Source organism: Sciurus carolinensis, chromosome 3, assembly GCF_902686445.1.
Source record: "Sciurus carolinensis chromosome 3, mSciCar1.2, whole genome shotgun sequence".
In the NCBI taxonomy this organism is placed as follows: domain Eukaryota; kingdom Metazoa; phylum Chordata; class Mammalia; order Rodentia; family Sciuridae; genus Sciurus; species Sciurus carolinensis.
Window position 1 is genome coordinate 22180750 of NC_062215.1, and position 27403 is coordinate 22208152.

Sequence of the window (27403 nt, forward strand, 5' to 3'; positions counted from 1 at the left end):
CCCCACCACACCAGGCCCTGCTCCAGTGCTGACAAGTTCTGTGAGACCCCTGGGCTGCTCTGCCCCCCTGCAGCCTGCCCCCTGCCCATCACTCACCACCCACTCTCCTACCTGCCCCACCTCCTTCTGCCACCCAAGTTGTACCCAGGCTGAGTCTCCTTCAACATGTCCTGGCAGCACCCCTGCCCCCACAGCCCCTTTCACCCACCCCCCACATACACACACATGCACTCACATATACACATATACGTCTGCCAGTCTTGCTTCTGCCAACAGCTGCTGAAGTTGTTGAGAGGGAGGGAAATCAGGAGGGTGGGGTGCAGGGATTGAGTTACCAGAGCTAATGGGGTGGGCTGTCACCCAATCTCTTCTCCAGCTCGTGCCCCCACCATCTCCCTCACCCACCTGCCTCCCTCCCCACCTCTGGCTGGCAGCCTACTGCCCTTTGAGCTCCTCCACCCCCACTCCACCCAAACTAGGAAATAAATGTTCGAGAGTATTTGTCATGCTAAGACCAGCCCAGCCTATGTAGCAGAGAATGAAAGAGACAGAGATGGACACAAAGAGTAATTCCTATGCTCAATGCTCTGGCCCCAACGACTAGGTGTGTATATCTATGTATATGTGTGGAAGGGGACTGAGTAACTTCAAGAGTCCCAGTGGAGTTGGTGGGGCCCAAGGGGAGTTGACAAGCTGAACAGCCTCAATCCATTTGCACTATTGATTTCTCACACACTGCAGCAGGACTGATGGGAGGGGTGTGATAAATCAGCACCACCACCCCAGACAGAGAAACTGAGTGGAGGTGGGGGAGGGGTTCCTGTACCATAATTTGTGGCCCATTGGGAGCTGCTTGGTGGGGAGGAGTGTGCAGCAGAGGAACCAGAGAGGTTGAGAGGAAGGAGGCAAGATGCGGGAGAGAGTATTGGATTGAGGCCTGTCTGAAACACCTCCTCCCAGTTGAGTCTGAAGCTAATTTCAAGAAAGTAAGGAGATGGATGTACCAAGCTTGGGCCCTGGACAACTCCAGGGGGCACCATTCACTTCATAGTTCAAGGAATGGCTTCCCATGCAACTGCATGACATGATGGCCCTCAGGGAGACAGAACACAGACTGAATTCTGAAGGACCACAATTCTGCACCAAATTTCTTCCCCTGAACCCCCAATTCTCAAATACTCATTCCTGCCTCCAGGCTTCAGAGGAGGGCTCCCTTCAGATTAGTGATCAAAAGCCTGTACTAATCCCTCCACTCCTTAGACTCACTCCCTTCCTTTTTTGAGGGGAATGGCAAACCACCACCATGACCTACTGGGCTGTTGTGGGGAGGCCCTGGACTTGGCAGGAGGGAACTCACAAAGGGCTCTGGAGTATGGAGATTGTGTCCTTGTTTTCCATCTGTCCCTAACTCATCCTGCAACTATGGACAAATCCCTGACCCTCTCTAAGTCTCTAAAATGGAGCAGCTGGAAGGGCTGTCCCTTCTGTAAGGTGTCTCCAAGCCCCACTGCTCGCCAGCCTGTGAGTGTGTTGGAACCTGTCCAGCACCTCCATTCACACCAGTGGCCACAGGCCACCCAAACAAAACCCAGCCTCTTTCCAGCCTGGGCATGGACTCTCTCCATATAGTAGAGACTTAATAAACAAACCAGGCTGGGATTTACCCAAGACCCTGTATAAACAAGCAGAGAGGGAAACAGACTATGTGTGCTGGCCTGAGGTCCCCCTGCTGCAGTAGGGGAAGGAAGTCCTAGGAGGTGTGGAGGGTCAGTGACCAGAGAAGTGACCAAGGGGCCTGGGTTCAGGTCTCAATGCAGCCAGTGGCTGGTTGAGGGTCCTAGGGCAAACCACATTCCCTTCTAGGCCTCAGTTTTCTTCTCTGTAACCCCTGTAACCTTGGTAACCTCTGCAGTCTCTTCCAGTTCTGAGTAAACTTGGAAAGAGAGAGCCCTGAGGGGTCCCAGGACTCCTGTGCCAAGCCTGGCCCATCTACCTGGCCAGACCCTTCTCAGCAAGCTCCTGCTCATACTCAACATGCCTCAGGCTCAATCTGCCGCCCCCCACCACCCTTCCTCACTCCTTTGCCTGCCTGCTTACCCTCACCTTGGCCAGCCCCTCTGCCTGCCCCGTGCTTTTCTGCACGTCCCTCCTGCCAGGGGACAGACCAACTAAAAATAGTCCCTGCAGCCTTTCTCGCCCACAGCTGCCCAAAGAGCAGGAAATGAGGGGGGCAGGGATGCTCATGCCCTGCCCTCCCCCACCAACTCCCAGCTCAGAACCATGTCCAGCACTCCAACCTGGGGCCAGTGCCAACTTGGCCATCTCAGGGGCATCCCACACCCCTTCCCTAGGGGGAGGTTTGCCCATAAGTGCCTACAATCATAGAGCTGCCCCTACCCTGTGGGTGGAGGAGAAAGGACACAAGCGGTCTAGAAGGAAATCTTCCCAATTTCTGACAAATCAGTGCCAACCACATTGTGGGCACTGCAAGGGCAGGTCCTGGCTCTACTGGCTGCTCTTTTAAGGCAATGGGAATTGGTGTAGGGAAGTTTGTGCCAGTTTCCTTTATCCTGACCCAGCTGGAGGGAAGACAAAATAGTGCCCCAACCTCAATTATGCTAATTCCCTGCTCCCCAAAACACATGGGTGCAGATATAGGGGTTTCCACAGCCACCCCAGGATACCATGGGAAAAAAGCTAAAAAGGACAGCAGAAGATCTTTGCCACCCACATGTAAAGATAGAAGCCTGGAGGCGAGAACAGGCCATGCCTGCCAGGTTGGGCATGCACTGCCCCCCAGCTGAGTCAGAGACTGGGAGGGAGAAGCCTAGGTGCTATGGTGCCAGGGGCTACAGTGCCCTCACGCCACCCCACCTGGGATTTCTGACACCTCCCAGTCCTAGGGGAATGCCCTCCCTATACAAGAGGCAGGAAATCAGCTTAGTGACTCTCTGGAGGCCTGCGAGGGAGCCCTGTCCATGAAGCAGGCGGGAAACCCAGGAGTCCTGGCGCCTAGCCCAGAGAGTGAATGAGAGAAATACCTCAGAGGGGAGGAAATGGCCCAGATAGAGACAGACACATGGTGCCCCCAGCAGCTCCCAGATGTGACCCATGAGGAGGTACTGGCCAAAAGGGCTGGATGGGAAAAGTGAATGTATTTCTCAACAGGAGGAGAGAAGAAAAAGAAGCCATAGGAATTGGAAGGTGTGGGGCAAGCCTGGCTCTCACCTCCTTGTCAAAGTCAGAGGTACTGACATTAAGGTCATCAAATACCAACAGGGTCCTCAGGTGCCCAGTGTGTTTCCCCTGCCATAATCTCCATCCCCCAGCCCATTTGTTACTGAGCTTCCTCTGGCACCCCTTTCCTGGGGCCAAGCCAAGCAACCAGTGAGTAGGCCCAACGTGGTGCTCAGGAGGCCTGGGCAGTGCCAGGGGCAGCCCTCATACCATCCTCCCACTGGCTTCCCTCCCGCTTGCTCTCAGCCACCACACATATCTCAGCTGTCGAATCCGATTAGAGCTCCTGCCTAGTGAGCCGGACAAGGAGGCCACTGGGCAGGGGAGAGACAGAGACAAGGACACAAAGCAGGAATGGCAGAAGGAAGGTGGAGACAGGGCTCAGGGGAGTAGCTGTGGAGCCTCAGAGGAAAAACAGCAGGGTGGAGAGATCTGTACTCTGACCAAAGTGCTCTGGAGACATCTACAATCTGCATTAGGGGAATTCTGCAGTACCTGGGGCAACAGCTATGCCTGGTTCCAAGGTCCCCCAGATGGACGAGGATGGGGGAAGGAAACTGAAGGAAGAGAGAGTGACCTAGATTTAAAAAAAGGATCCCATCCTAGAATCTTCCAGTCATAACTACTGTTTGCACTGGGCTTTACCATACATTATCTTATGGGGTCTTAATGGCAGTGTCTCTGTCAGACAAATCTGGCTTGCTACTGATAATTTCTACAAATGAAAAAACTGAGGCGTGGAGAAAGGAAAGACTATAAATGCACAGTTAAGTGGCCCTGGGCTGAGTCTCAAATTCAGGCCTCTTGATTCCTGGTCCACTGCTCACACTCAATTTCTATTTTCTTTCCTGGATCAAGAGCAGAGTAAAGTCTGAAGCCACTCCATTATCTATCCTGTCCTCCAGAGGCTACCCTCAGGAGACCTGGGGAGCCATGGAGGAATGTAGAGCACACTTCAAACCTAGACAGTTACCAGTTAGGTACATGCCACCCACCCCCACTATACACTAAGAACCTGAGGGGTTTCCTCAAAGTGTGACCAGTCTCTATCAACCTTCTCCATAGTCTACTACTCACTGAGGCAAAATACACACTTACACATGTTTTCTCAGACAGGTCATTCACCCTTTCTATAAACCCACTAAACCAGAATATGCCCTAGATCTTCAGAAAGCAGAGACTGTCAGTCCACAACGAGAGAAAAATATGCCAATATCAACAGTAGGTGAAATTCAGACCTCTTCCGGAGAGCCTGCAGGAGGGCAGAAGCTTGGGGACCTCCCAGTTCTAGGGTAACACCAGGAGCCTGAGACTCTGAAAGCCAAGGAGCCCAGGGAGCTGGCATGGCTGGTCAACCTCCCCAGTCTTGTCTACACCCCATTTCCCAGTCACCTGGACTGAGCCTGTTCTGGCCTGGGCCATACTCTTGGATCCCCCCTCTTAGATGCACACAAAAACCTCTATCCAAAACACACACACACACATACACACACACACACACACACACACACACACACAGGAGCTTTTTGAAATAGGCATTGAGGTATTGGCAGAAATAAAGGCTCTAAGTTGAAAGAACTTACCCTAGAGGAAAAGGTCACTAAAATGCACATAATCTCCACTACCCTCTAGCAAAGCCCTTGGCTACCCAAGTGTGAGATGAACCTGGAGGGGACATTGGTTCCCCTACCAGGTGAGTAGGGAGTGGGGTCAAAGTCCTGAGCTCTTTAGGCAGGAAAGCAAGAGAGAAATCCCTTAGGAGGCTCAGGTCCCTCAAGCTCTTTCCACTTTCTGTTACCCCATCACTTGCCAGTTCTCTGGTCTAGGTGAGATGGGGGAAGGGGTATTGGGCAACACTGCAAAGGTGGGTACAAAGGGTGTGGGGCCTGGGCAGACCTTCCCCCAACTTTCCATTCTTGGAGAATGAAGACTGCCTCAAGGAAATGTGGGGGGGGTGCTAGAGAGGGCAGGGGTTTTGAGCTATCAGACACCCCACTGTTCCTAGGCTCCCACATCCCAGGACTACAGTGAGCAATGGGGGAGGAGGGATGGGAATGCCTGAACTGGTGAAAAGGGAAACGGCAAGATCAGAAGCAGATGGGCCTGGCGAAAGGTGGCAAAGGGAGAATTGGGAAGGGGTGTGCATGATCCTACCTGCTCAGGTGTGTGCTGGCAGGGGGGCGATGGGATTCCCAGGAGAACCGGGGAAGCCCTCTCAGCTCGATTCAGGATTCCCCCCTGCTTCTGGGTTAGGCTGCTGCTAGAGGCACAGGTTCCCGTTGGGTCCTAAAGTCCACTCTCTAAACAGTAGGCTCTCCCGCCTTCTACTACCAGCTCTGACTGGGTCGTAAGGTGCAGAGTTGAGGACCCACGGGGGAAAAATAACCCACTGGCAGAAAGGTGAAATCTGAGTAATGGGCTGGGGACAGGTACATTCCTGGTCTCAAATACAGCATATGAATGCTGTAAGCTAAGGACAAGAATGGCAAGGGGCAGAAGGAAAATTTCTTCCTGCCTGTCCTGAGCCAATGGATTTCGACCTTTGATGCAAGAGATGAGGGTAAATCTCTACCACTTCTGTTGAGCCATTCAGCTACCAAGAATTTGGGGAAGGAAACGTTAATTATTGGTGGGTACTCAACTTTTGTCTTCTTCCTCAGACACTATAGCAGTCTCCCTCATTCTGACCTACTATTCTTAAAGTGCCTAGGAGGCCACCCCAGGGGAAAATAGATTGTCAGCAAGTAAAAATGGCAGGGTGACTTAGATGGCAACTGGAAACTGGCAAAAATCTTTTGTTTAGCTTTTGCAATGGTGGAATTCAAACCCAGGGCCCAACACATGCTAAGTAAGCACTCTACCACTGAATTATAACCCAACCCCAAGAAACTGGCAGACTTTTATCACTAGACTGAGGTGTGTGTCTGGGAGTGTGGGGTGTGCCAATATGCATACACAGGTGAAAGTCTGAGCAGGTGTAGCTGGGGAAGACAAGGAAAAACCAAAAAGGGTCTTTGGGCTATATCCATATCTAGAAATAGCAACTGTCAGTGGAAGAAAAGACTACAGAATTTAGAGGTCAGCTAGTGTCTTGACCCAGCCCTCAACAGGGTCCTGGATCTTTATTACCAGAATGTGCAAGTTAAAGAGTGTCTTCCCAGATACCATTTTGGATAAATATAGCAGGTAGAAGACCTCTTAACACAATAAATCGATCAGCTTCCAGGTCGCTGACTCAGTTTAGGATAGCCAATTTCTCTGTAGCTCAAAAGGGAGAATTTGTGGGCCAGGTGGGCCAGGGAAATGATGGGTGAGAAATCAGCAGTGCTGGACTGAAAACATTTTGCAAGGAGAGTTGCACATTATCTCCAGCAGCAGAGCAGGGAAAATGTCATGGGGTGAAGGGCCAGGGGAAGTCCATGACAGACTTGAGGGGAGAAAGCAGGCCTCTTCCTAGAAGGGGAGAGGGCAACAGCGAGGCCACCACCCCTTCTGTATTGCAGGAAGAACTAGGGAAAGGAGCTAGACAGTAAGGATGGAGGGCCCCAGGGTGGAGTCCATGGGGTGAGCTTAGGTCAAGCCTTTCACCCTAATGTACCTCAGTTCTCTCCCAGCTGTTAAACAGGGCTCTTGGTTCTTCCCAGGCAGTTAATGAGTGTTTACAAAAGGGACTTGGAGATCCTCAGATCTCAGCTGGGCCACCACTACAGTTATAAAGCTCAATAAGGGCTGAGTGTTACTTGGGGAGGGAGGGTAGGGGAAGAGGGAAACAGACTACTCTCTTACAAACTAAGGATGAAACCAAGCTCAGAGAGCAGCACAGGCCCAGCTGCCACAGGATATCCTTGTGCCCATGGATGGAGGTCACACTCCAACCCCCCACCTCTAACCACCACCAAAGGCTGGCCTCCAGTTAGCTGTAGGCAGAACCCAGACGAGCAGCTGGTCTTCATTAACTCCAGCTTTTTCACCCCCCACTGTGAACCCACAGCTTCTACAGGCCTTGGCTACAGGGGCTGCCCTAGCCCGACCTTGCAGCCGACACTGGGGTAGGGGGCACCGCACCAAAGGCCAACTTACCAGCTGAAAAGTAAGTGGAAGCAAGAATCCTTTTTCCCATTGGGAGCAAGGGGAGAGAAAGAAAGGAGCATGAGGGTGAGAGGGTGGAGGTGGGGGAATTTAGGGCAAACAGCAGGCAGTGAAGTCAGCTGGATTGAGGCCCAGAAACCCCCACACCCTGGGGCCAAGTCTTACTCTAGCTTTGCTTTCAGCTAGTCTTGGCGAGGCCCCAAACTAGGGAAGGTCCTGGCTGCCCCTTTCCGCCTCCCTACCCCCACCCTTATTAAATACACATTTTATCTCTCAGCATCTTCATTATCTTAACTGAAGGAGACAAGTAGTGGATGGCGGCAGCAGAGAGCGTCAGGAGGGGGGGGCGGGTGTGGGGAGCAGGCGCACCCTTGTTATAAAGTGCTGATCTAGCTCTTTCAGGCAGTGTGGGAAACAGAGGAGGGATCAAAGGGAGTGAGTCTGATTCAGAACTCAATTAGAGCTTTTTAAAAAACGGAGCTGCCTCTCCTTTTGCCAGTCTTCAGCCTTTACCCAGGCCCCTTGCACCCAATTAGCTTCTACTGCCAGTGCCTTGGGGCTGGGGTTGGAAATCAAGGGAAGGCCAGGGGAGCACACCTTCTCCCTTCTAAGAGGAAGACCTGCTGTGTTTGCGGCTCAAGAGACTGTCTTAGAAGGTGTTCCATCTTTTCAGGAGGAACCTGAGACCAGTACTTTCCCCAGATGTTAAAAGTAGGACATCAAAAGTGGGTTCCTTCCTATGTCCCTGCCAACTAGAGACACAGTTTCTGGTCCATATCTAGGGACACTTGGTAACAGAATCCCTCTTCCCAGCCTGCAGGTAAGACTTGCCCCGTAGCCAGTTTCCCTCAAGCAACACAGAAGTTGCTTCAAGCAAAATACAACTACATCAGAGGAGTGATTGGAATGCATTTGTAAGGCCAATAAATGCCCCAAAACTATGCCAAGACACATTTTGTAGGTAAAGCACACTTTACAGGTACAGGGGCCTGCTCTACCTCCATACAAAAGCACCAACGTTTACCTCCAGCTGAGAACTATCGTCAATATGGGGAAAAGGCAGCATCTTACTTGATTCATTTATCATTGAACAATTATTAAATACCTACCAGGTAGCAGGCACTGACAGTGAGGATAAATACAATGTAAATAAAATCTCGATCTTGGGCTTAGGCATGTGGTTCATTGGTAGAATGCTTGCCTAGCATGATGCATGGCATGAGGCACTGGGTTCCATTCCCAATATGAAAAAACAAAAACAAAACCTGTCAATCTTGGTCCTCTTTTTCTCCCATAGTAATCAACATAATACCTCTCAATTACAAAAAAAAAAAAAAAAAATTTCAGTGCTGGGGATCAAATCCAGAGCCTCATGTACACTAAGCAAATGCTCGATCGTTGAGCTACATCCCCTCACCTAGGTATTTTTTAAAAGAATATGGTTTCAGCCATATCTTATTTCCACTTCCAGGCCATACTGGGGCTTGAATCCAGGGCTTCATACATGCAAGGTAAGCGCTCTACTACTGAGTTACATCCCCAGCCATTTTTTATTTTGAAACAAAGTCTCTCACATATTTCCCAGGCTGATCCCAAACTCTTGATCCTCTTAGCCTTCCAAATAGCTGGGATGACAGGTGTGCACCACTACACTCAGCTGACTTCCCAGTTTTTTTTTTTTTTTTTTCAGGGGTGGTACCAGGGATTGAACTCAGGGGCACTTGGCCACTGAGCCACATCCCCAGTCCTATTTTGTATTTTATTTAAAGACAGGATCTCACTGAGTTGCTTAGTGTTTCATTTTTGCTGAGTCTGGTTTTGAACTCACGATTCTCTTGCATCCGACTCTCAAGCTGCTGGGATTACAGATGTGCGCCACTGTACCAGGCACTTCGCAGTTCTTTTTGGTGCATCTTAAAAGGGCACTTAAAGGTAGGGAGTAATGAAGGTAGGAGAAAACAGGGCTCTACCAATTTTTCTGATCTCTGGGTAGCCTGGACCTCACACACTCTTGAAGTTAGCTAGCCACAGATGAGTCTTCATTGAGCCAGAAATGTCAGGGGCAGCTCTGGGGTTGAAACTCACACCAACTTTTGTGTCTGTTTTTTCCATGGCAATACCAACACTATGGAAGCTTAATCTACCTATTAAAAAAAAACGACAAACCAGGATATAGGCAGACATACACCCCACCATCTTAAAAAAAAAAAAAAAAAAAAAAAAAGAATGTAGGTCAGCATCTTTGCCACTACTACATATGAAGTAGCCTAAGATCTTGGCAAAAACTACTAACCACAGGCCCATCCCATCCCACTAAAACTTCTACCACCTTCCTGTAGCTCTCGGCTTCAGTGAGAAAAAAAATAGCAAGAAAAGAGTTTTCTTCCTCCTTTCTTCCCCGGCTGTCTGAATTACACTTAAGACTTTACTGACAAACATATATCAGCCTTTGCTCCCACAAGGGCAGCGGAAGCCAAGCAGGGACTCTAAGTCTGCTTCACGCATCATTGACAGAACCAACCCTGTTCCAATTGCTGAAGTCTTAAGAGCAGCAATGACCTAGAAATTGACAGTGGGGGGAGAACTGAAGGAAAGGAAACTAACAAACCAGTCCACAGAAAGCCCTATTTCCAAATACCAGGGGAAGGAGAGAAAGGAGGGAGAGGGGGAAAAGAAATTTGGCCCCTTTGAATTTGTAAATGTGATCTTGGCTGGAAGCCAAGGAGGAGGCATAGCAGCCCCACTGCGAGTCAAGCCATGTTCCTGACTCCAGCTCTACAGTTAAGAGGAAGGCGCCAAGCCTCAAACACAACGAGGTGGGGAGGCCGCTCCTTTCTGGGCAGGATCCTACTGTGGACACAGAACAGACAGCTGCCCACAGTGTGGAAACAAACTGTAAAGCAGTCACGTCTCTTAAGGCTGCAGCATCCAATAAAATGTAATTTAAATCAAGCCTCGCATCTGTTCTCAATCCCATTCAGTCTCTGCTTTCCATCAGCCTTCGGACAATCTTTGCAATTATGCTTGTTAACCCTTATAGCCCCAAATGCTTTCCAACCTTTTCAATACAGAACTGTGTACCCCACTTGCAAATTGCCCTGAGGGAATGAATGCTGTAATACAGTGTGAGAGTAAGAACAGCATCCAGCCCTGCGTTCACAGATTCTTCCCAGCTACATACACCAGTGGGTAGTGTTCATTTCAGAGAGTCCTCTCTGCTTGCCCTTCTTCTATCCCATACCACCTGCTGCAGTGCAGATCACTTTACAAAGATACAGTGGGCAGAATGAACGAAACAGTGGCCAGCAGATCATTTGTACACATATCAAGTTCCTAAACCCAGGCCCTAACAGAAAAGCAGGAGACAACAGAAGAGCTCAGGGAGAAGCAGTCTTAGTCGCTGGCTCTTGGATCATTCATATCACACAGTTTGTATCTCAAGCATTTGCTCAAGTAATACAAGTACAGCAATCTCCCAAACAAATCAGACCTAAGTACCTTTCCACCCCTTCCCTCAAAACCAACCCAGCCCCAAGCCTACACTTTAAGTAGCGTTGCAATGGTGCCCTCTGGTGTCCCTGTCACGAATTGCCATTTAATGCCACTAGAAACCAAAACCAGAGTCTTAAATAACCATATGGATTAATTCATCTAATAAGACAAGAAAAACATGCGTTCAGATGAAAATCCAACCCTACATGGCAGCATCTTGAACCAATGGCTTAGAGGGAAGCAAAAACTGTGGAACAGCTTAGTAAGAAATTTTCACATTGCTTTCTGAAAGCCTGGGCTCTCTTTAAAATATGAATGCTTAAAAAGACAAATACAACTTGAAAATAAATAAATATATTCACAATCTGTAGAGTTACATTCTTCTAACCACCCCCACAAGGTTAGGAGTATCCAAAAAATCCGAGTCTTTAAAATGTCACAATGTGGTAATTCAGCACCATGAACATAGTATATTCTCCAAAAAGAAATAAATGTTCTTCAAATCTCCATGTGGGCTTTTTTTTTTTTTTTTTTCATTCTTCTTATCCTAATCTCTGAGTTCTTAAGAAAATATACTAACATTTGAGGAAACTTAGAGGTAAATAGTTACACATTCCACAACACAATTCTGTACACTTGCAAGCATACTGGTTAGAGACACCCATGTGGGAGAGGCAGTGAATATAATTTAAAAATTTCTACTCATTCATTTAATTTATGTGTAAAAATAAGGTCCACAGATATTAATCTGTGCTAATATTCATGAATCTATAGGTTAAAATTCATTGCTTTCAAGTAAAAAAAGGTCATATTTGTTTTCAGACCTGAGTGTATAAAGTACTAAAATGAAGACTCCATAGCTCTCTAAATGCCGGCTGAATACTTTCGGGTGGGGTGTAAGAGAAGAATTTAAGGTAATCCAGTAGCTAAGATATTTCCAATTAAAGCTCTGTCTTTCAGAGCATGCTCTATTTCCTTTTCATCAATCTTCAAAGACACCTGAAAAGAGAAAAGATTTTTCATGGTGAAGAACTCATAAAAGCAAAGTTGCTACCACACTAATTTCTACCATATTAAACTTTTCTCCCTAGAGGCAAGCAAGTTAAACACTGCTTTTTACAATGGCCTGGAAAAAAATAATCTCATTCACATCACACTTCTATTCTCAAACGCCTAAAACCCTAACTTAAAAAAAATTGCTTATCTAATTGTGGTTATTTTGAATCTTTACTTGGCAAAGGACAACTCTCCAAAACAGGACAATTAAAAGCACTGTCACAAAGAAGCAGTTGGTCGTACCTTTGTAAAGCGGGTTTCCTTGTTTTTCTTTAATCCTAAAATGCCCCTGGATTCTAAGAGCCCTGAGAGGGACAAACACTCTGACTGGTCCACAGCTGCCACCTGCTGTTTACGACAGACGTTACTGTAGGCTTCATATAACTGGGAGGAAAAGAGGAAGAACTGTTGCTTAAAAGTTACCATCCTTGAAAAAGCATGCAGAAGATTAATTCCCAAAAACCTATACTGTAATGCAGGAAAGGGACTTTAAATAACTTCACAGAAAGATGCAGAAATGTCAGGGAGGATAGGGTGGTGATTAATGGTTAATGCTTAAGCACATCCCCAGGGAAATTTAGTCAGCTGCCTTTTATACAGTACTAATATTAATTCTTACTGTTAAAATACATTTTAAAATTCATATCAATTGGAGCATGATAGGCCTTTTGGAAAATACCTGTGCTGCAAAGCAGATTCTCATCTCTACCTCAGCTTCATCTGCTGAGATTTCCAACTTACCTTTCCCATAGTGACCTCTTTGATTTTCAACCGCTTGGTCAAAAGCAGCAAAGAGCAGACCAAGATCTTCTGCTGGAGAGGGAAGGAATCTTTGGTTCCTTCTTGGCCCAAAGTCATCCTGTTACCATCAACTTCTGAAATGACTTGGGATATGTGAGTAAGACCAACACGCTTAGGAACCAGAGACTGAGAGGATGATTTACCTATAAAGTAAATAAGTTGAGCTTCATTACATTTTTCAAATATTATGTGTATGTGTGTTGTGACAGATAATACTAAGCTTTAGCTAAACAAAATCCAAGTCAGTCACAAGATGGCAAAGCAGAGGTTCCAACTCTAACTAGGAGCCAAAGGATAAAAGTCAATGCTATCTTCAGAAGGATGCCAAAGAAATGTGGGAAGACTTGGGAAGTAGGGTTATTTGAGTGAGATATTTGGTCCTGTAGAGTGTAATTCAATGTTGGAGAGACAAAATCTATCTCATTGAAAGAGTAAGGACTGGACAGAGAGCTATGGTTTTCTGCCTTGAAAGTTCTTAATGCCTCAGAGGTAAAGAAGAATAGAACCTCAAAGCAAAAATGATGACTATGCCCAGTAATTAAGAACATAAAAAAAAGAAAATAGTGGCAAAAAGTACCTAATATTTTGAACCAAATGAGTAGATAAAGTGTGGACAATAAAGTCATCCCATATCAGTCCTTCAGATGGCCTCCTCAAATGACCTTTGAGGTTTGGTTCACTTGCCCAAGTTGATCTGCAGGAGAGTAACACTTGAGAAAATGTCATTGGATATCCTAGCAGATAGCAGCACCCTCTCAAAAGTCAGAGGTTGGGAAACTGCCAACAAGCTGCATAGGACTATGGGCTCATTGTTTGTAGATGCATGACTTGTAAGGGAGAGGAGGGATTTGCTCTGTAACAATCTTTGCCGGAAGTTACTTCCTGAGACCATTTGCAGTTGCCCCACACAATTTGCTTCTACTTCATTACTACAAATGGGATGCTGCAGAGGACTAATGGAGAAACCAGAGCTCACAGATCAAGTAACAGAATCTTAAAATTGGAAGAAATTCAGATGTCTATTCTTACCCTTTACCCAATGGCTGAGCCTGCTCTAAAACAATCCCAACATGTGGTCACCTATCCAGCTTTTGTTTGAATATCTTCATTGCTACAGAACTCACTATATTTCAAAGAAGTTTATGTATTTGAAAGTTCCCTCTTATATTTAGTTGAAGTCAATGTTCACATAGCTTTTGAGAACCATTAAGTCAATCCCACACACATCAAAAGTCAAAAGATAGGAAAAGATAGGAATTAGGATAGTCTAATCATTTATGCCAGAAATTTACAGGTTCTTTTAACAATGTGTGTGCCAGTGATACCCACTGACAAGCCTAAATGTTACTGGTAGGGGAAAAGGGTGGTGGAGGGAGGAGGTTAAGAGAATCAGGAAACCAGTATTTAAGTCTATATACACTTAGGTATATATTGCCTACCCTCAGTCTAAACACAAATTTGTCTACTTCTAAAATATTTTAAGTTATTTTCTTTTCTAAGTTAGTGATAGCAACAACTTTAATAGCAACTTTAAGCAGAAACGAAGGAAGAAACAACCAAATCAAACTGTCCTGTTTCTAAAAATTAACATTGGATATTAAACACCGACAAGATATGTAGTTCATGGTCATTTACATCTGCCACAGCTAAAACAAGGCTGAGAGAAATGAAAGTTAATTTTGCCATTTGTGATAGCCTTCTGTTTACTGTAGCAATATGATCGTTGTATCTCCACCCTCCTAGACTTGTTTAAAGGCTTAAGATATCCCAAAATGAACTCATAACTTTTTTTTACCCGACTCTCCCTTATTTACCAGACTTTGTTTTCACCTCCTTGCACTCAACATAAGCACCCAGAAAGAAGCTGATCCAACCTTACTGTTGACAGTTTTCATTCCTAGATCTTGGAAAAAAACCTGACTCTATCCTAGCCATTTATGTAACACCCTGGGGAGCTCATTTCCAGTAATTCATGGACTATGGTATTGGCAGGCAAGATTAAAATAAAATAAATGAAACTGACTAAACATGCACACACACAAATGGGTGAGTGTGGATTTAACTACATTCATTTCATTTTTCTACCTCTTTCCTCAGAAAAGTTAAGCTTCCAATTATAAAGGAAGACAAAAGGAGATAAACTACTTACATTCAGACAGTGGTTTGAGAATAGTCTGGCTTTTGACATCCGACTCTACAATTTCAATAGCTCTCCTACAAAAAAAAATTTCTAAAATTAATTTAATCAGAGCCAAAGCAAATACAACACCAAACCACCAAGCTCAAAAGCAGGCACATTAACTAAAAACATGTTTTAAAAATTTAAAGCCCCCAAACAAAACTGGGTTATGTCTCAGTTAAAGGGGATTTAATTGTCTTGAAATAATTCATGGACCAGGGATTTGAGAAACTTCAACACTACATGGTTCTTCTTTTAGATGCCAAGTAGGTCATCATACATTGAGCCAATAACATTTTGGAGGAGGAAAAATGTCATGGGTAGGAGAAAGGATATTAGTGTGGGTGACTGACTAAAGAAAACTAGCACCATCCATACACAGCAGACCTAAGAGGGGAGTCATGAGTTATATATACATAAGATATGTGAAGGCTACACCATGCCTGCCTACAGGAATGTTGCTTGTAGCTACAGTCTTTACTCAAGTAGTTTGCTGACTAGGGGAAACTTTTAAATTTAGGATCATGCAATCTAGCAACAGGAAGAGCTTACTCCCCCACTGCTCTCTCCAAAGTGCTTTGCCCACAGGAAGCCATAAGCTAGACCTGGATCTTCTGTAAGGCAGTAGGGGGAGGTTGGACCAGAGGGCCAGCACAGCAAGTATCATTTTAATGGACCCAGTGTTCCTACTGGGAGGGAAAAAATTTCATCAGTCAGCACAGAGGCTTTCCCCAGCAGGAGGGGCAGGGGGATGGGAAAGGAGAAAGGTCTGGAATATTGTGGGGGGACTACCAACTGGAGGGAAGAAGGGGTGCCTACAAAAGGAAAGAAGGGGAAGAAAGTCTAAAGGCAAAGATGGTTCAGGTTCATAAATAAACCTGCTTGAGACCAGCTAATGGAAAAGTAAACTGGAGTCTTTTTTAATACAAATGTAATTAACCAATCTATAATCACCACAGGGAGTGCCAGCAACATCTCATTTGTTTCTCCCTCTGTAGGTAATGGACTGATAATGTTTCAGACATTAACACGGTGGAAATCCAGAGCTCCCCACTGAGAAACAAGTCCTCTTTTCTGAGCGTAAAAGTAGCAGAATTGAGCCTCTTAAGTCACATTCACTTGAGTTACATGAGACAATTAACAGCCACTTCTAGGTTTTTTAAATAAAAGTAGCCTACAGTGCCATAACTCACCTGCAAACATCTAGCGCTTTGCGAACATCTCCTGAAACAGCAGAGATTTTGCGGGCACAGAACTGAACTGCAGCATTGTCCAGAACCTGATCTCCAGACACCTTCAGACAAGACACAGACAATTTAAATCTTCTCTGCAATTTGGGTTCTACATGTAAATATTTTCACAATTAAGTCTAAACCTGGCTGGCCACTCATTAGGAGATAGATACCTTTTCTGTTTGTAAATAAATGAAGATATTTCAGTTTTCACACATTCAAGAATTTTTATAGGAATATGGATTAAAAAAAAAACAACAACCCACAAAACTATTTAGTCACTTTCAAAAGAAAGTTTGTTCATAGGTTCTATTTTATAAAGACCATTAAAGAAGCATTTGAGAAGCTGGACATGGTGATGCACACCTGTAATCCCAGTGGCTAGGGAGGCTGAGGCAGGAAGATCTCAAGTTCAAAGCCAGCCTCAGCAACTTAGCGAGACCCTGTCTCTAAACAAAAAATGAAAAGGGCTGGGGATATGGCTCAGTGGTTAAGTACCCCAGGGTTCAATCTCCAGTTCCAAAAAAGAAAAAGAAGCATTTGAGTGATTCATTCAACTTTTCTAATTTCAACACTGAGGAGTCCAATAAATGGAGCCATGTGTGGAAATTCACATAAAAACGTTCCCACTATGGGTCCATAGGAATGCCCCATACCATTAGTAAAGCAATCAAAGCAAAATATTTTAGAATGATAGTTAGGTTTCCTTAACTAAGTTCATCCAAGGAACAAAATTTGGCATAACAGTTGGCACTCACTTGATTAAGTCGATCCTGCAAGATAGCAGCTATCTGATTTCTGGTATAAGGTGAGAAGTGCAACAGCTGTGGCTTACATTTTTCTTTAGCTTCCAGCCTTGGCAGGATTCTGTCTGTGAGATCCAGGGTATTAGCAATACCTGAGGAGGAGGCAAAAATCATCACCAGTCAAATCATCTTAAAAGGAAACTAAACCCTCTGAAAGATAAACACTTCTAGTTATAAACCAGCATCCAATTGTTGCTTTCGACCTGCCTTCCTCCCCACTCCAATATGTAAAATGTACCTATTAGATAAGATGTATATAGTCATTACAGAATGGTATTTTCAAAGTAGGTTTAGATTATTTGTTGATAAGCAGGACCAAATATTTTAAAAAATCTATTGTTTCATGTCTTATTTAGCGGAGGAGGTGGTACTAGGGATTGAACCCAGGGTCTTGTGCGCTAAGCACACACTCTACCTTTGAGCTACACCCCCATCCCCTAGGTCATTTTTGACAGAAGGGTATAACATAATAAGGCCCATTAATAACATAAAGAAGCCTGAAATGCTTCTTCAATGATCTTTATAAAATAGGGCTATAATAATAATATAATATAATGTTATTATATAACATAGGAATGGAAAGGGTATTGCTGTTACCCAAGCTGTCTCTGAACTTTTGATCCTCCTGCCTCACCCTCCTGAGTACCTAAGACTACAGAGGCCACCATAGCACCAGCTCCTAAGTCACTTAAAACTAATTTTCCTTAGATTAAAATTACTAGCATCTTATAGTAATTTGCTTATTTTGGCATGAAGGCAGAAAGCTGGGTTAAGATAAAATAACAGGTAATAAATAAACTGAACAGATTTATTTATTTTGCAATACTAGGGATTGAACCCAGGGCCTCACACCTGCTAGGCAAGTACTCTACCACTAAGCTACATGCCTATCCAAACTGAATGAAGCTAAGATAGGAGGATCACAAGTTTGAGGCCAGTCTCAGCAATTTAGCAGGTCCTAAGCAACTTAGCGAGAACTGCCTCAAAATGAAAAAATTATAAGGGTTAGGGATGTAGTTTAGTAGTAAAGCACCCCTGGGTTCAATTCCCAGTATTGGAAACAAACAAACAAAAGCCAAAAGCTTCAGAACTACCAAGTAACACTAAAAACTAAGCACTAACCAATCAGCACCAATCGAGAACTGCTCAGCCATGGCCATTCAAATAGCGTGTATAATACGTCCTGCCCTTTGCTGTCCAGTTGATCCATCTCGTCCAACACCAACACACTATATACAAAGAGAAACAATTAGCATCCATAGTCACATTCTTAAGCCTTCAATCTATTTGATCTGGACTAATTTTATGTCATATTTCTAAAGCAGAGACCAGTTTGAAGACTGTAATTTATTCAAATCTCTAGTCACTTTTATAATGATACCCCCAACATTTCACAGCAATTAGTTAAAAAACATTTTTTCCAATTTAAAATTAGAAAGTATACTTTTCTTCAAGTTTATGTAACTACCTCTTCTTATAGAGCAAACATTGTGAACGTTCTTTCTGTGGGCAATAGACCTTACAGATTTTCACTGAGCAATATGCAGCAGAGATATACTTACATCATGGGGCCCTTCTCTGCAGTCATATGTTTTTCCAATTTCTTCATCATGTCCTTCCCAGCTGGCCTGGATACTTCTTCCTGACAAATCTCCTGAGCAATAGCTGGGAATACAGCCTGGGCATTCCTCAAGGACATACAATTCAGCACGATAGTTTTAAAGTTTTTTACTTCCTTCTAGAAAAAAACAAACAAAAAACCATGGGAGTTATTTTGGCTTCAGGTAAACTTTGATGTAACTTGAGAGATAATAGTATACGAGAGGAAGTTCTACTTTCATTTGGAAAAATTTAGACAATGAAACAAAAGAAGTCTTATTTTGAGGAAACCTTCAATCTCTCAAATGTTTAGTCTTCCTCAACCCTTAATAACCAAGTATCATTTTAGCAAAAACATCACAATTCAGATTCTCAATGTACCTTGAGGTCTTGCAGAATTCGGCTTAAGCAGGCAGTTTTTCCAGTTCCAGGAGCACCAGAAAGGTAAAGACTTCCAGCTTTTTTCCCACAGATGTGTTCCCTTAGGAAATTCTTGATGACATCTATCTCCTTTTCTCTGGCAGGCAGTCGATCTGGGACAGCTGTATTCAGGACAAGCTTTGCTTGCTGGTAGCAAGTACCTGCACCAGACATAAAAGGACAACTAGACACAACAGAAGGTGACTGAAAAACCCACTGGATTTCATTTGGAGTCATCAGCTTTGTTTACAACAGCTGGACTAACAGCTGGCATGTAAGAACGCACCTTCTTGCTTGAATAGTTTCAAATGTGCAGAGTCTTTCTCCAATGGACATTTCTGTTCAGAATTTGTTATGATCTCCTGCTCTTTTTGAACTGAGGGAAGTATTTTGTTTTGACAAATTTTGGCTTGTTCTCTTTTGCTAGGAGACTTAACTGTCAGCTGATTGTCAAATACCAGTCTCCTTCCCTTAGGTGTATGTGAACGAGGGGGGCCATTCTCTTTCTTGCCTTGCTTTGGTGGAGAACAGGGAGATAAATGGGGAGTATTGCATAGGTTGTCATCACCTGAAACATTAAAATCAAAACATGGTCATTCATAGCAGTAGACAGTGAAAAGAGGAGAAATGTCTACTTGAGCATCACAAAATAAACATCCTTCTCACCTAGAAGCAAATACTGGCCACTAGATGGAGTCACTGAATCGTACTATTTCATAGAAATCAGGTTCTAATGAGGTAAAATTCTAAGATTGTTGTAAAAAAACAGGATTTCTCAACCTTGGCATCACTGACATCTTGGACCAAATAATTCTATGTTGTAAGGGGAACAATAGGTGCATTGTAGAGTGTTTTGCGGCATCCCTGGCTTTTACTTATTATGCCAATAGCAGCACAGCTGTGATAACCAGAAATATCTCCAGATACAGCCAAATCACACCCCATTAAAAAGAAATGCTCTGGGGCTGAAGGTGCACTTGACTAGTATTTAAGCGGTTCTGGGTTCCAATCAATGTTCTAAAATAAGAAAAGGTTTGAAAATATTAAGAATGTCATCCATTTGTTTCTCTTGATTTCACAAACATGAAGGCAAATTTCATAACACCATATAATTGCAACATAATTGAAAACAATGTCAGAAATAAGTTCAGTATTAAGGACTTGAAGACCAGATCTATTAACTAGTTCAGCAAGTGATATCAATAAGTGGCTTGACTCTGAAGTTTAGTAAGCACTTAGCAACCATTCTGAAAATAAATAAAATGAATAGAGTAGTCTCAACCGAACTTAGAGAAGTCTTTCAAAGAACAGGCATCACTGAGAAAAGAAAGGTTGAGAGCTACTAGTCAAAAAGCTGTACTCATACAAGGAAAGCTTACCCAGACGTTTTCTAGGGCTGAGAGGCAGAATTTTTACACCAGGAGAAGAGGGTATAGCCTGGACATTTGCTGGTTCTAGTTTAGTGACACTAGAGTTTTTAGTTTTGTTCAAAGTCCGAGATAGCTTCTTTTTGGGAAAACTGATTGTAGCCTGTGTCTGGGATCGGGTTTGAGGCATGATGGCAACACAGCAGGATACAAAGAACAGGGCAGCCTGTAAATAGGTAAAAGTGAAGGGAAAATAACTAACATAGAACTTATTTATACCTATGATCAACATTCACTTCAAAAGTAAATTGTTATTTTAGTATTTTAGCATTCAGTTCTGCTTCTCACCCAAATCTATGCAATAACAGCTAACAGTGTTGTCTACCTAGTATGCCTAAAAGGCTGTTATAAGCATTTTCTCATATTAACTCATTGAAGTTTTACAACTACCTTAGAGGTAGGTTCTATTATCATCCCTATATTACAAATGAGACAACTGAGAAGCACAGAGGCCCCAAATCACAGAAAAGGGATATAACTAACCCCAGGCATTCTGGCACCAGAGTCCACTTTCTTATTAACCTGAGCGACCCAGTAAGAATATTTTAATTGATTTCTACAGTACTTCCAATTTCCTCACTCCAGGCATGCGGGACATCACCCCCACTTAGCTCATAACCGCCACATTGACAGTTTTGAAGCTCGGTCTTCCCTCTGCTCCTGCACTTTTTAGTCCCAACGCCACACAGCTCTCAACTCTGGAACATTTCCTTCCTACAGTTTTCAGTTCCTTACATTATTTCGAGGGCCCACATCCCTCTTCCCAGAGACCCCGACCTGCTGCGATCTCAGCTCTCTTCCCGTCACTTTACCTGGGGCCTTACGGGAACCTGCAGCCCTCGCCCAACCCGCTGGCTCCCAGACCCCAGGCCTCACCGGGCAATCCTCTCCTTTCCAAACCTCAGGGCTGCATCACCTCAGTGCAGCTTCCTTCTCGCGTCTCACACGGCCTCAGGGACTCTACACCACAAGCTCCACATAAACAACACACCAGCAGTAGAAAAGTCAGCTCGCGCCAAATCTGCACAGCCGCAGCATTCCCAGCTCGCGCCAAAGCCCAGTCACGCTTCCTATTGGCTGACACCGCCGCGCCAAGCGCCTTAGCCACCTCCCCTTCCTTCGTATCCAATCCTGCTGGAAAGCCTACAGCCAATAAGACAGCCCCAGGTCTCAGAGCCAACGCGAGGCCTCGCCCACAGCCCGGGCGGACATGTACATCCGGGGCCCCCGCGGAAAGGCGCGCCGTGGTGGCGGATGCGATTCTAGTTAGGCGAGCCCTCCAAGCCGCAAAGCCGGGCGGGAAGTGTAGTTTTTGCCCCACACGACTCTATTTCCGCGTTCTTCTTTTCGACTGGAGGGGTCAATATGTCGTCGTTCTTCTTACTGCCAGACTATCCATTTTCATTATCCCAGTGGGTTCGATTTTCAGACCACTACTACGTAATACCTATCATTTTGGGGGCGGTTTTGTGTGCCAGGAATGATGCTAGCATTTTATTCATCTCTAACTCAGCCCTGCAACGCATGAAGTAAAGGAGTGCACAGGATTTACGGTCACACTATTTTGTTGGCCATAAAGGGCCTGAACCCTGATGTCCTGGCATCTGAACCTGTGTTTCTTGGTAAAGTTCTATTATCTACGCTTCAACACAGTATTTTTTGTGTTTCAAAAGTGAGAAACGGGGTTATCCCAACCCTTTATTTCTGTTTGGGATAAGAATGTTATATCTTGTGCACCTTCTTACCATCAATCCACACATTGTGGGGAATGGATTTATGACCCCTTAATATTAAAATCTGTTATGGCCAAAAACTGGGACTTCAGGGCCAGGGAAGAAAGTTGTAGATGAGGCAAGCTGAGCATTTAATGAAAAACACAAATTAGAGCAGTAATTTGCAGGTCAGCTTTCAAAACTAATAACCCATTTAAGTCTCAGATTCCTTTAAAGGCCAGAACCCAATTCTAGATGATGGTTAACATTTATCTTTTATCCTTCAATATCAAATAGAGCCTTTTTATAACGTTGAGAAATAGGCACGTAACAATATTATGATTGTTAATTGTACTTAGTTCATATAGGAGATAAGAGCCAATACAGAAAGTTTAAGTATATACTAGAAGCTAAGCTTGGTAGTTTAACAATTATCAGCTTATTAATCTTCACAAGCACCCACAAAGTTGGTATTTCCATTCTACAAATGGGGAAAACAAGGTGTAGAGAGGGTTGTGTAAGCTTGTCCAAAGTCACACAATTATGAGTGGAAGAATTTGACAGGAAATCACATTTTTTACCACTTAATCATAGGGGGAGGGTTAAACAGATGCAGGTTCTAAATAGGAAGAGATGATGGAGTATATTTGAGGAAGCTTTCTAGCAGCTAAAAACTACAAAACACGGGCTGCCATAAATGAACAAAGAAAAACTAGAATGCTTTGGTATTTCTGACCTAATAGAATAACAGAATCCAGGATGCACCTTCACTATTTACAAACTGGGCATCTAAAAATTTCCCTTAATAATATTCAGCTTTGAATAAACAACCTACCTCATTTACAACGGGAGAGAGCAGAAGAACCTAAGTACTTAACGTGCATATTGGAGTTGATGAAACCACCAGAAAATATAGCACTGGTCAAAGAAAAGTGAATGACCACTGTGGAAGCAGGCAGTGTGTCACAGAATGTCAGAATTTAAAAGTTTCTGAAAGGTTATCTAATTGAAGTTCTCCCTTTTCACTACTCATGAACCTCTAGTATTGTTATGCACGCAGCCATCAGTGTTAATTGCTTCTGTGCCTGTTCTTGCTGTTCTCACTGGAATACAGCTCACCATCCTTCTGGTCTAACTCCCATGAAGCCTTTTAATACACTTCAGAAATTCCTCAGCTGCCCTGAAGTCTATTTACTAGACTGTGGGCTCCCTGGAGGCAGACCATGCCTATTCATCTTCATCATAGCTGTTCAATACAGAGTAAAGTACACGTTTGCCAAAAGAAGGAATGAAAAGGACATTCTTGCCAAGTAGACATCCACTCTTTGCATGAACATCGTGTGTGTGTTGTTGGATGGCATATATGTAGTCCTTTAAATATCACACCCCAGCTGGGTACAGTGGCACACATCTGTAAAATCCCAGTAACCAGGGAGGTTGAGATAGGAGGATCACACGTTTAAGGTCAATCTCAGCAACTTTGTGAGGCCCTAAGCAACTTGGCAAGACCCTGTCTCAAAAACATTAAAAATTAAAAATAAAAAGCACTGTGATGTAGCTCAGTAGTAAAATGCCCCTGGGTTCATTCCTCAGTACCATTCAGTCAATCTCACATCCCTTAATCTAGGAGTGGAGAACGAATTCAATTATGTGTAAAAACAATCCGGACTAGGTTCCAGTGGTGTCAAAGGTGATGCTCTTCTCCAAAGTTATCTTCTAGGACTGTCAGTTCCTGAGGTTAATATTTTAGTTCTCTTACCTCTGTCTGCAGAGTACTAGGAAGTCAGGCAACTTCCTTCCAGTTAGCTAGTTCATGGCTAAACTGGGTCAGGAAATACTTAAGAGGTACATTCAAAGTAAGGAGCTGTGCCTCCATAGTAATTAGAGTGAACAAACTGGTGTCCTTATCACTTAACTCAGTGATACACAGTATCATGGAAAGGAAACCAAGCACACTGAAAGGACCTGTCTGGCATCCCCACATACCAGCAATACCATCCTAGTGAGGCAAAGAAACCTTATAGGGTTAGGAAGTTGAGGGTCACTTAGGCAAGCTCCATTTGTGAGCTATTTAAAGTCAGGAAGAACAATTAAATCAATAAATAGGTAGTTTATTAATCATATTAATAACAATGATGGGTCAAATAATCAGGAATTCAGCCAATCCGGTAGGTATGGATGAAAATGAAATGAGATTTTTCCCCCCTCCCTCCCCTCACCCTCCTCATAAGGTTTTTATATCTAAATTATGTGAGAATGATTCATACACACACCCATTATGATTCAGTATAGGAAATGATTTCAAGACCTTTGCTAGTAATGAAAGTTCAAGTTAAACTCATTAAACCTTAGTGGTTATTGTATCAGCTGACCACGGTAAGCAAAAATCTCTGGTTGAATTTTTTACACCTAAAATCAAAGTTCAAAAAAACCAGCTAAGATTTCAGCTTAGAAAGCAGTGAAGAAAAACAGCCAACACCCACATAAGAATGTACACATGAGCCCAAGGCCCCTATCTTTTCTTCCACTGTCAATTTGAGAATCAGCCATACAATACAGGTAGAAACAAAAGGGATACAAGGAATGGACACAAGGTCAGGGAGCCTCCTGGGTTCCCTCAAATCATGGGCAAAAAGCAGTTCAGTAGCAAATTGTGTGTGTGTGTGTGTGTGTGTGTGTGTGTGTGTGTGTATATATATATATATATGTAAACATATTTAAAATAATGACTGTCAGGATCTCCTAATCAGCATGACTAACCAGAACTGCAATTTTCAAAACATAGTGGAAGAGGAGAGAAAACTCTCAGGAAACTGCCATGCTGCTTCTGTGTAAGTCAGTACATCTGCCTTCTCAAGTGACCTGGAATCGAAGCATCACACTTACCCAGAATATGAGACAATAGGTTTTCTTCCCTCTCTATGCCACCACTTGTGGTGGTATTCCAGACAAGAGTACACAATTTTCAGTTTTTTGTCTTTGTTTTTAAGCAAGGTTTAATTAAACTGCACAGCATTCAGAAGAAAGAAATGTACCAAAGAATTGAACCTGAGACCAGATTACACATTTTAGAGGGGAAGGGGGAAAAAAATCAGTGCTATTTGGGAAAAGGAGCACTGAAATCAGAATATATCTCCAAAATAAATCATACAATAAATTATGTTTTAAAATAGTGAATCCACATGTAGATGGATGGACACATACACACACACATGCACACACACATCATTCTAGTCTTTTATTCAGTGTTAACTGCGACTTCCATGTTGGTCACTGTGGAAAAGGACAAAGGTTAGACACGAGAAAACAAGGTTAGGCACCCTCAGCCACCAGTGGAATGAGATTTAAGACAATTAGAGAAGGAACCCACCAAGTAGTCACAAACTAGAGTAGAAAATAGGAAACAGCAATTATCAAGGAAGATTTTAATTACTTCAGAGGGAAAGGAAAAAGCACAGAAATCTAACACGAGTAAAGGCACAATGAACGTGGAGTTGAATGGAACCAAACCCTTCCTTCAGTCAGTTATCCTTTTTTTCTTCTTTTGCATGTGATTTTGAAGGTGGTTACAGTTTTGTTTCATTTTGTTTTTAAGAGCTGAGTCTTGAAGGCAGAGCTATAATGCTCATCCCTCTTCCCTCCCATTCCCTAAATTAGGGTGGCTTAACAGAAAGCCACCTTGACTACATAGCTAGGGACTAATATTCAACAGGGAAAGAAAGACTACAACTGGAATGTGAAGAATCTGACTCGCAGTTGATTGTAGGTTGGGTTTCCAGAAGGACAGCTCAGTGTAGTGCCATCAAAGGGCCTCTGATGCCCACACTCCACCCCCCAGAGTTTCACAGAAGGGAAGAACCCTGGAGTCACACTTCTCCCCCACTCCTATAAGCACTCAGCCTACAGATTATTTCAAGTGATCAGGAGAATTAAAACACACCCCAACCCTGAGTTGCTCTGTAGCAAGTCTATTTACAATTTTTTTTTCTCACCTCTACCTGGAGGTAAATCTGGGTTTCAAGCTGAGAAGCCAAAGGGTGAGGGGAGTCCCTCAGTGCAATTGCCAGTCTCCTTGCCTTTGTCAGTTAAGAGGGCAGGGACAAATCCCTGGAGACAGCAGCCTCGTGTCCATCAGCTGATATAGTCCTAGGCTCTTACTCTGCTGGTGTAGGCTGTGAAAATGGTGGGGCTATGCAGCTGGATCAAATCCCCATGACAAAGAAAACCATACCTGGAAGATCAATATGCCTTGGTCCAGGTTTGGTGACCAGAAAAGGGGAAGATGGGCATCTAGCTCATTTAAAAACCTGGAGGTCACTGCCCTGCTTCCTAGAAAGGGCAGTTAAGAAACAACTAATACATTTTTCCCACTAAGGAAAAACATTACAAAACCAAGCCCACACAATGGCTGTTAACACAGCTTCTCAGATACTTAGCTGGGCAATGTCTCTTCCCTCCAGGAGTGGACAAGGGAGTTAATGGGACCGGGCTATAGCCTCAACATGAGACCACCCAATCTTTCACTGAAGAGATGACATCCCCACAAGCAGATAAAAAGAACAGTTTTAAAGGTGAGAAGTTTTAGTGCTCTTATAGCTGGCCCACCTTAAACCTATATTACAAGCTCTGTACAACATACAAAATAGACCAATAATTATGAGGATCACATTCCCATCTTCAATAGCAAATATACATGATAATAAATCTGTTATTAACAGTGGGACGAAATAATGTATAAGGCAAACACATTTAAATAGGTGCTGTCATTAATGTGTTCTGAAGGAGAAAAGTCATTTGATTAGATCTATACCCAGGCCTTTCTGTTTTTCATGAGGCCAAGACAATTAAAGTACAATCAATACCCATGTGACACAGTCCAAATGCTGGGGAATATGAGTGGTAGCAGGTCATGGGGAGGAAGCTATCAGCCCCAATGAAAAGTGGGGGTTTGGTTTTATTTGTGATACTTATTTTGATGCTCTATGTTTGAATAAAAGAAAAAGAAAGACACACTTTGATCAACATTGTACAAAAGGCATCAACTCCCATTTCAAAAATAAATGGGAAGACTTCACAGTCAAAGTTCAGTAACCTGTCAGCATCTACGCTGGAACTCTGCTGCAGTAACAATTCTCGTATTCTCCTCTCTCTCAGTTCTAGTCATTTCAGGATGCTGGGGAAATGTCTGGAAGGTAACTGCTAACAGATTTGAAAACAAGCATGATAAATAATGATTTAAAAAGTCTGGTGACAAGCCAAGTGTGGTGATGCATGCCTGTAATTCCAGCGGCTCGGGAGGCTGAGGCAGGAGGATCATGAGTTCAAAGCCAGCCTTATCAATGTCAAGGTGCTA

The 27403-nt window shown here is 43.8% G+C and overlaps 1 protein-coding gene across 1 annotated transcript in view; it reads right to left on the bottom strand.

Annotated features, from left to right (window-relative positions):
* The window catches only part of Cdc6 (cell division cycle 6), a 36777-nt gene extending 15455 nt beyond the window's left edge, over positions 1-21322 (bottom strand). Inside the window, exons 1-12 of the mRNA XM_047544860.1 lie at positions 21215-21322; positions 20291-20504; positions 19198-19479; positions 18873-19072; positions 18455-18630; positions 18015-18121; positions 16845-16984; positions 16048-16148; positions 14825-14889; positions 12616-12818; positions 12118-12258; positions 11643-11817 (exon numbers count right to left, since the gene is read on the bottom strand). Of these exons, the coding sequence (XP_047400816.1) occupies positions 11728-11817; positions 12118-12258; positions 12616-12818; positions 14825-14889; positions 16048-16148; positions 16845-16984; positions 18015-18121; positions 18455-18630; positions 18873-19072; positions 19198-19479; positions 20291-20468 (1683 nt within the window). The 5' untranslated portion in view covers positions 20469-20504; positions 21215-21322 and the 3' untranslated portion in view covers positions 11643-11727. The remainder of the gene's footprint in view (positions 1-11642; positions 11818-12117; positions 12259-12615; positions 12819-14824; positions 14890-16047; positions 16149-16844; positions 16985-18014; positions 18122-18454; positions 18631-18872; positions 19073-19197; positions 19480-20290; positions 20505-21214) is intronic.
* Positions 21323-27403: the final 6081 nt, after the last annotated feature.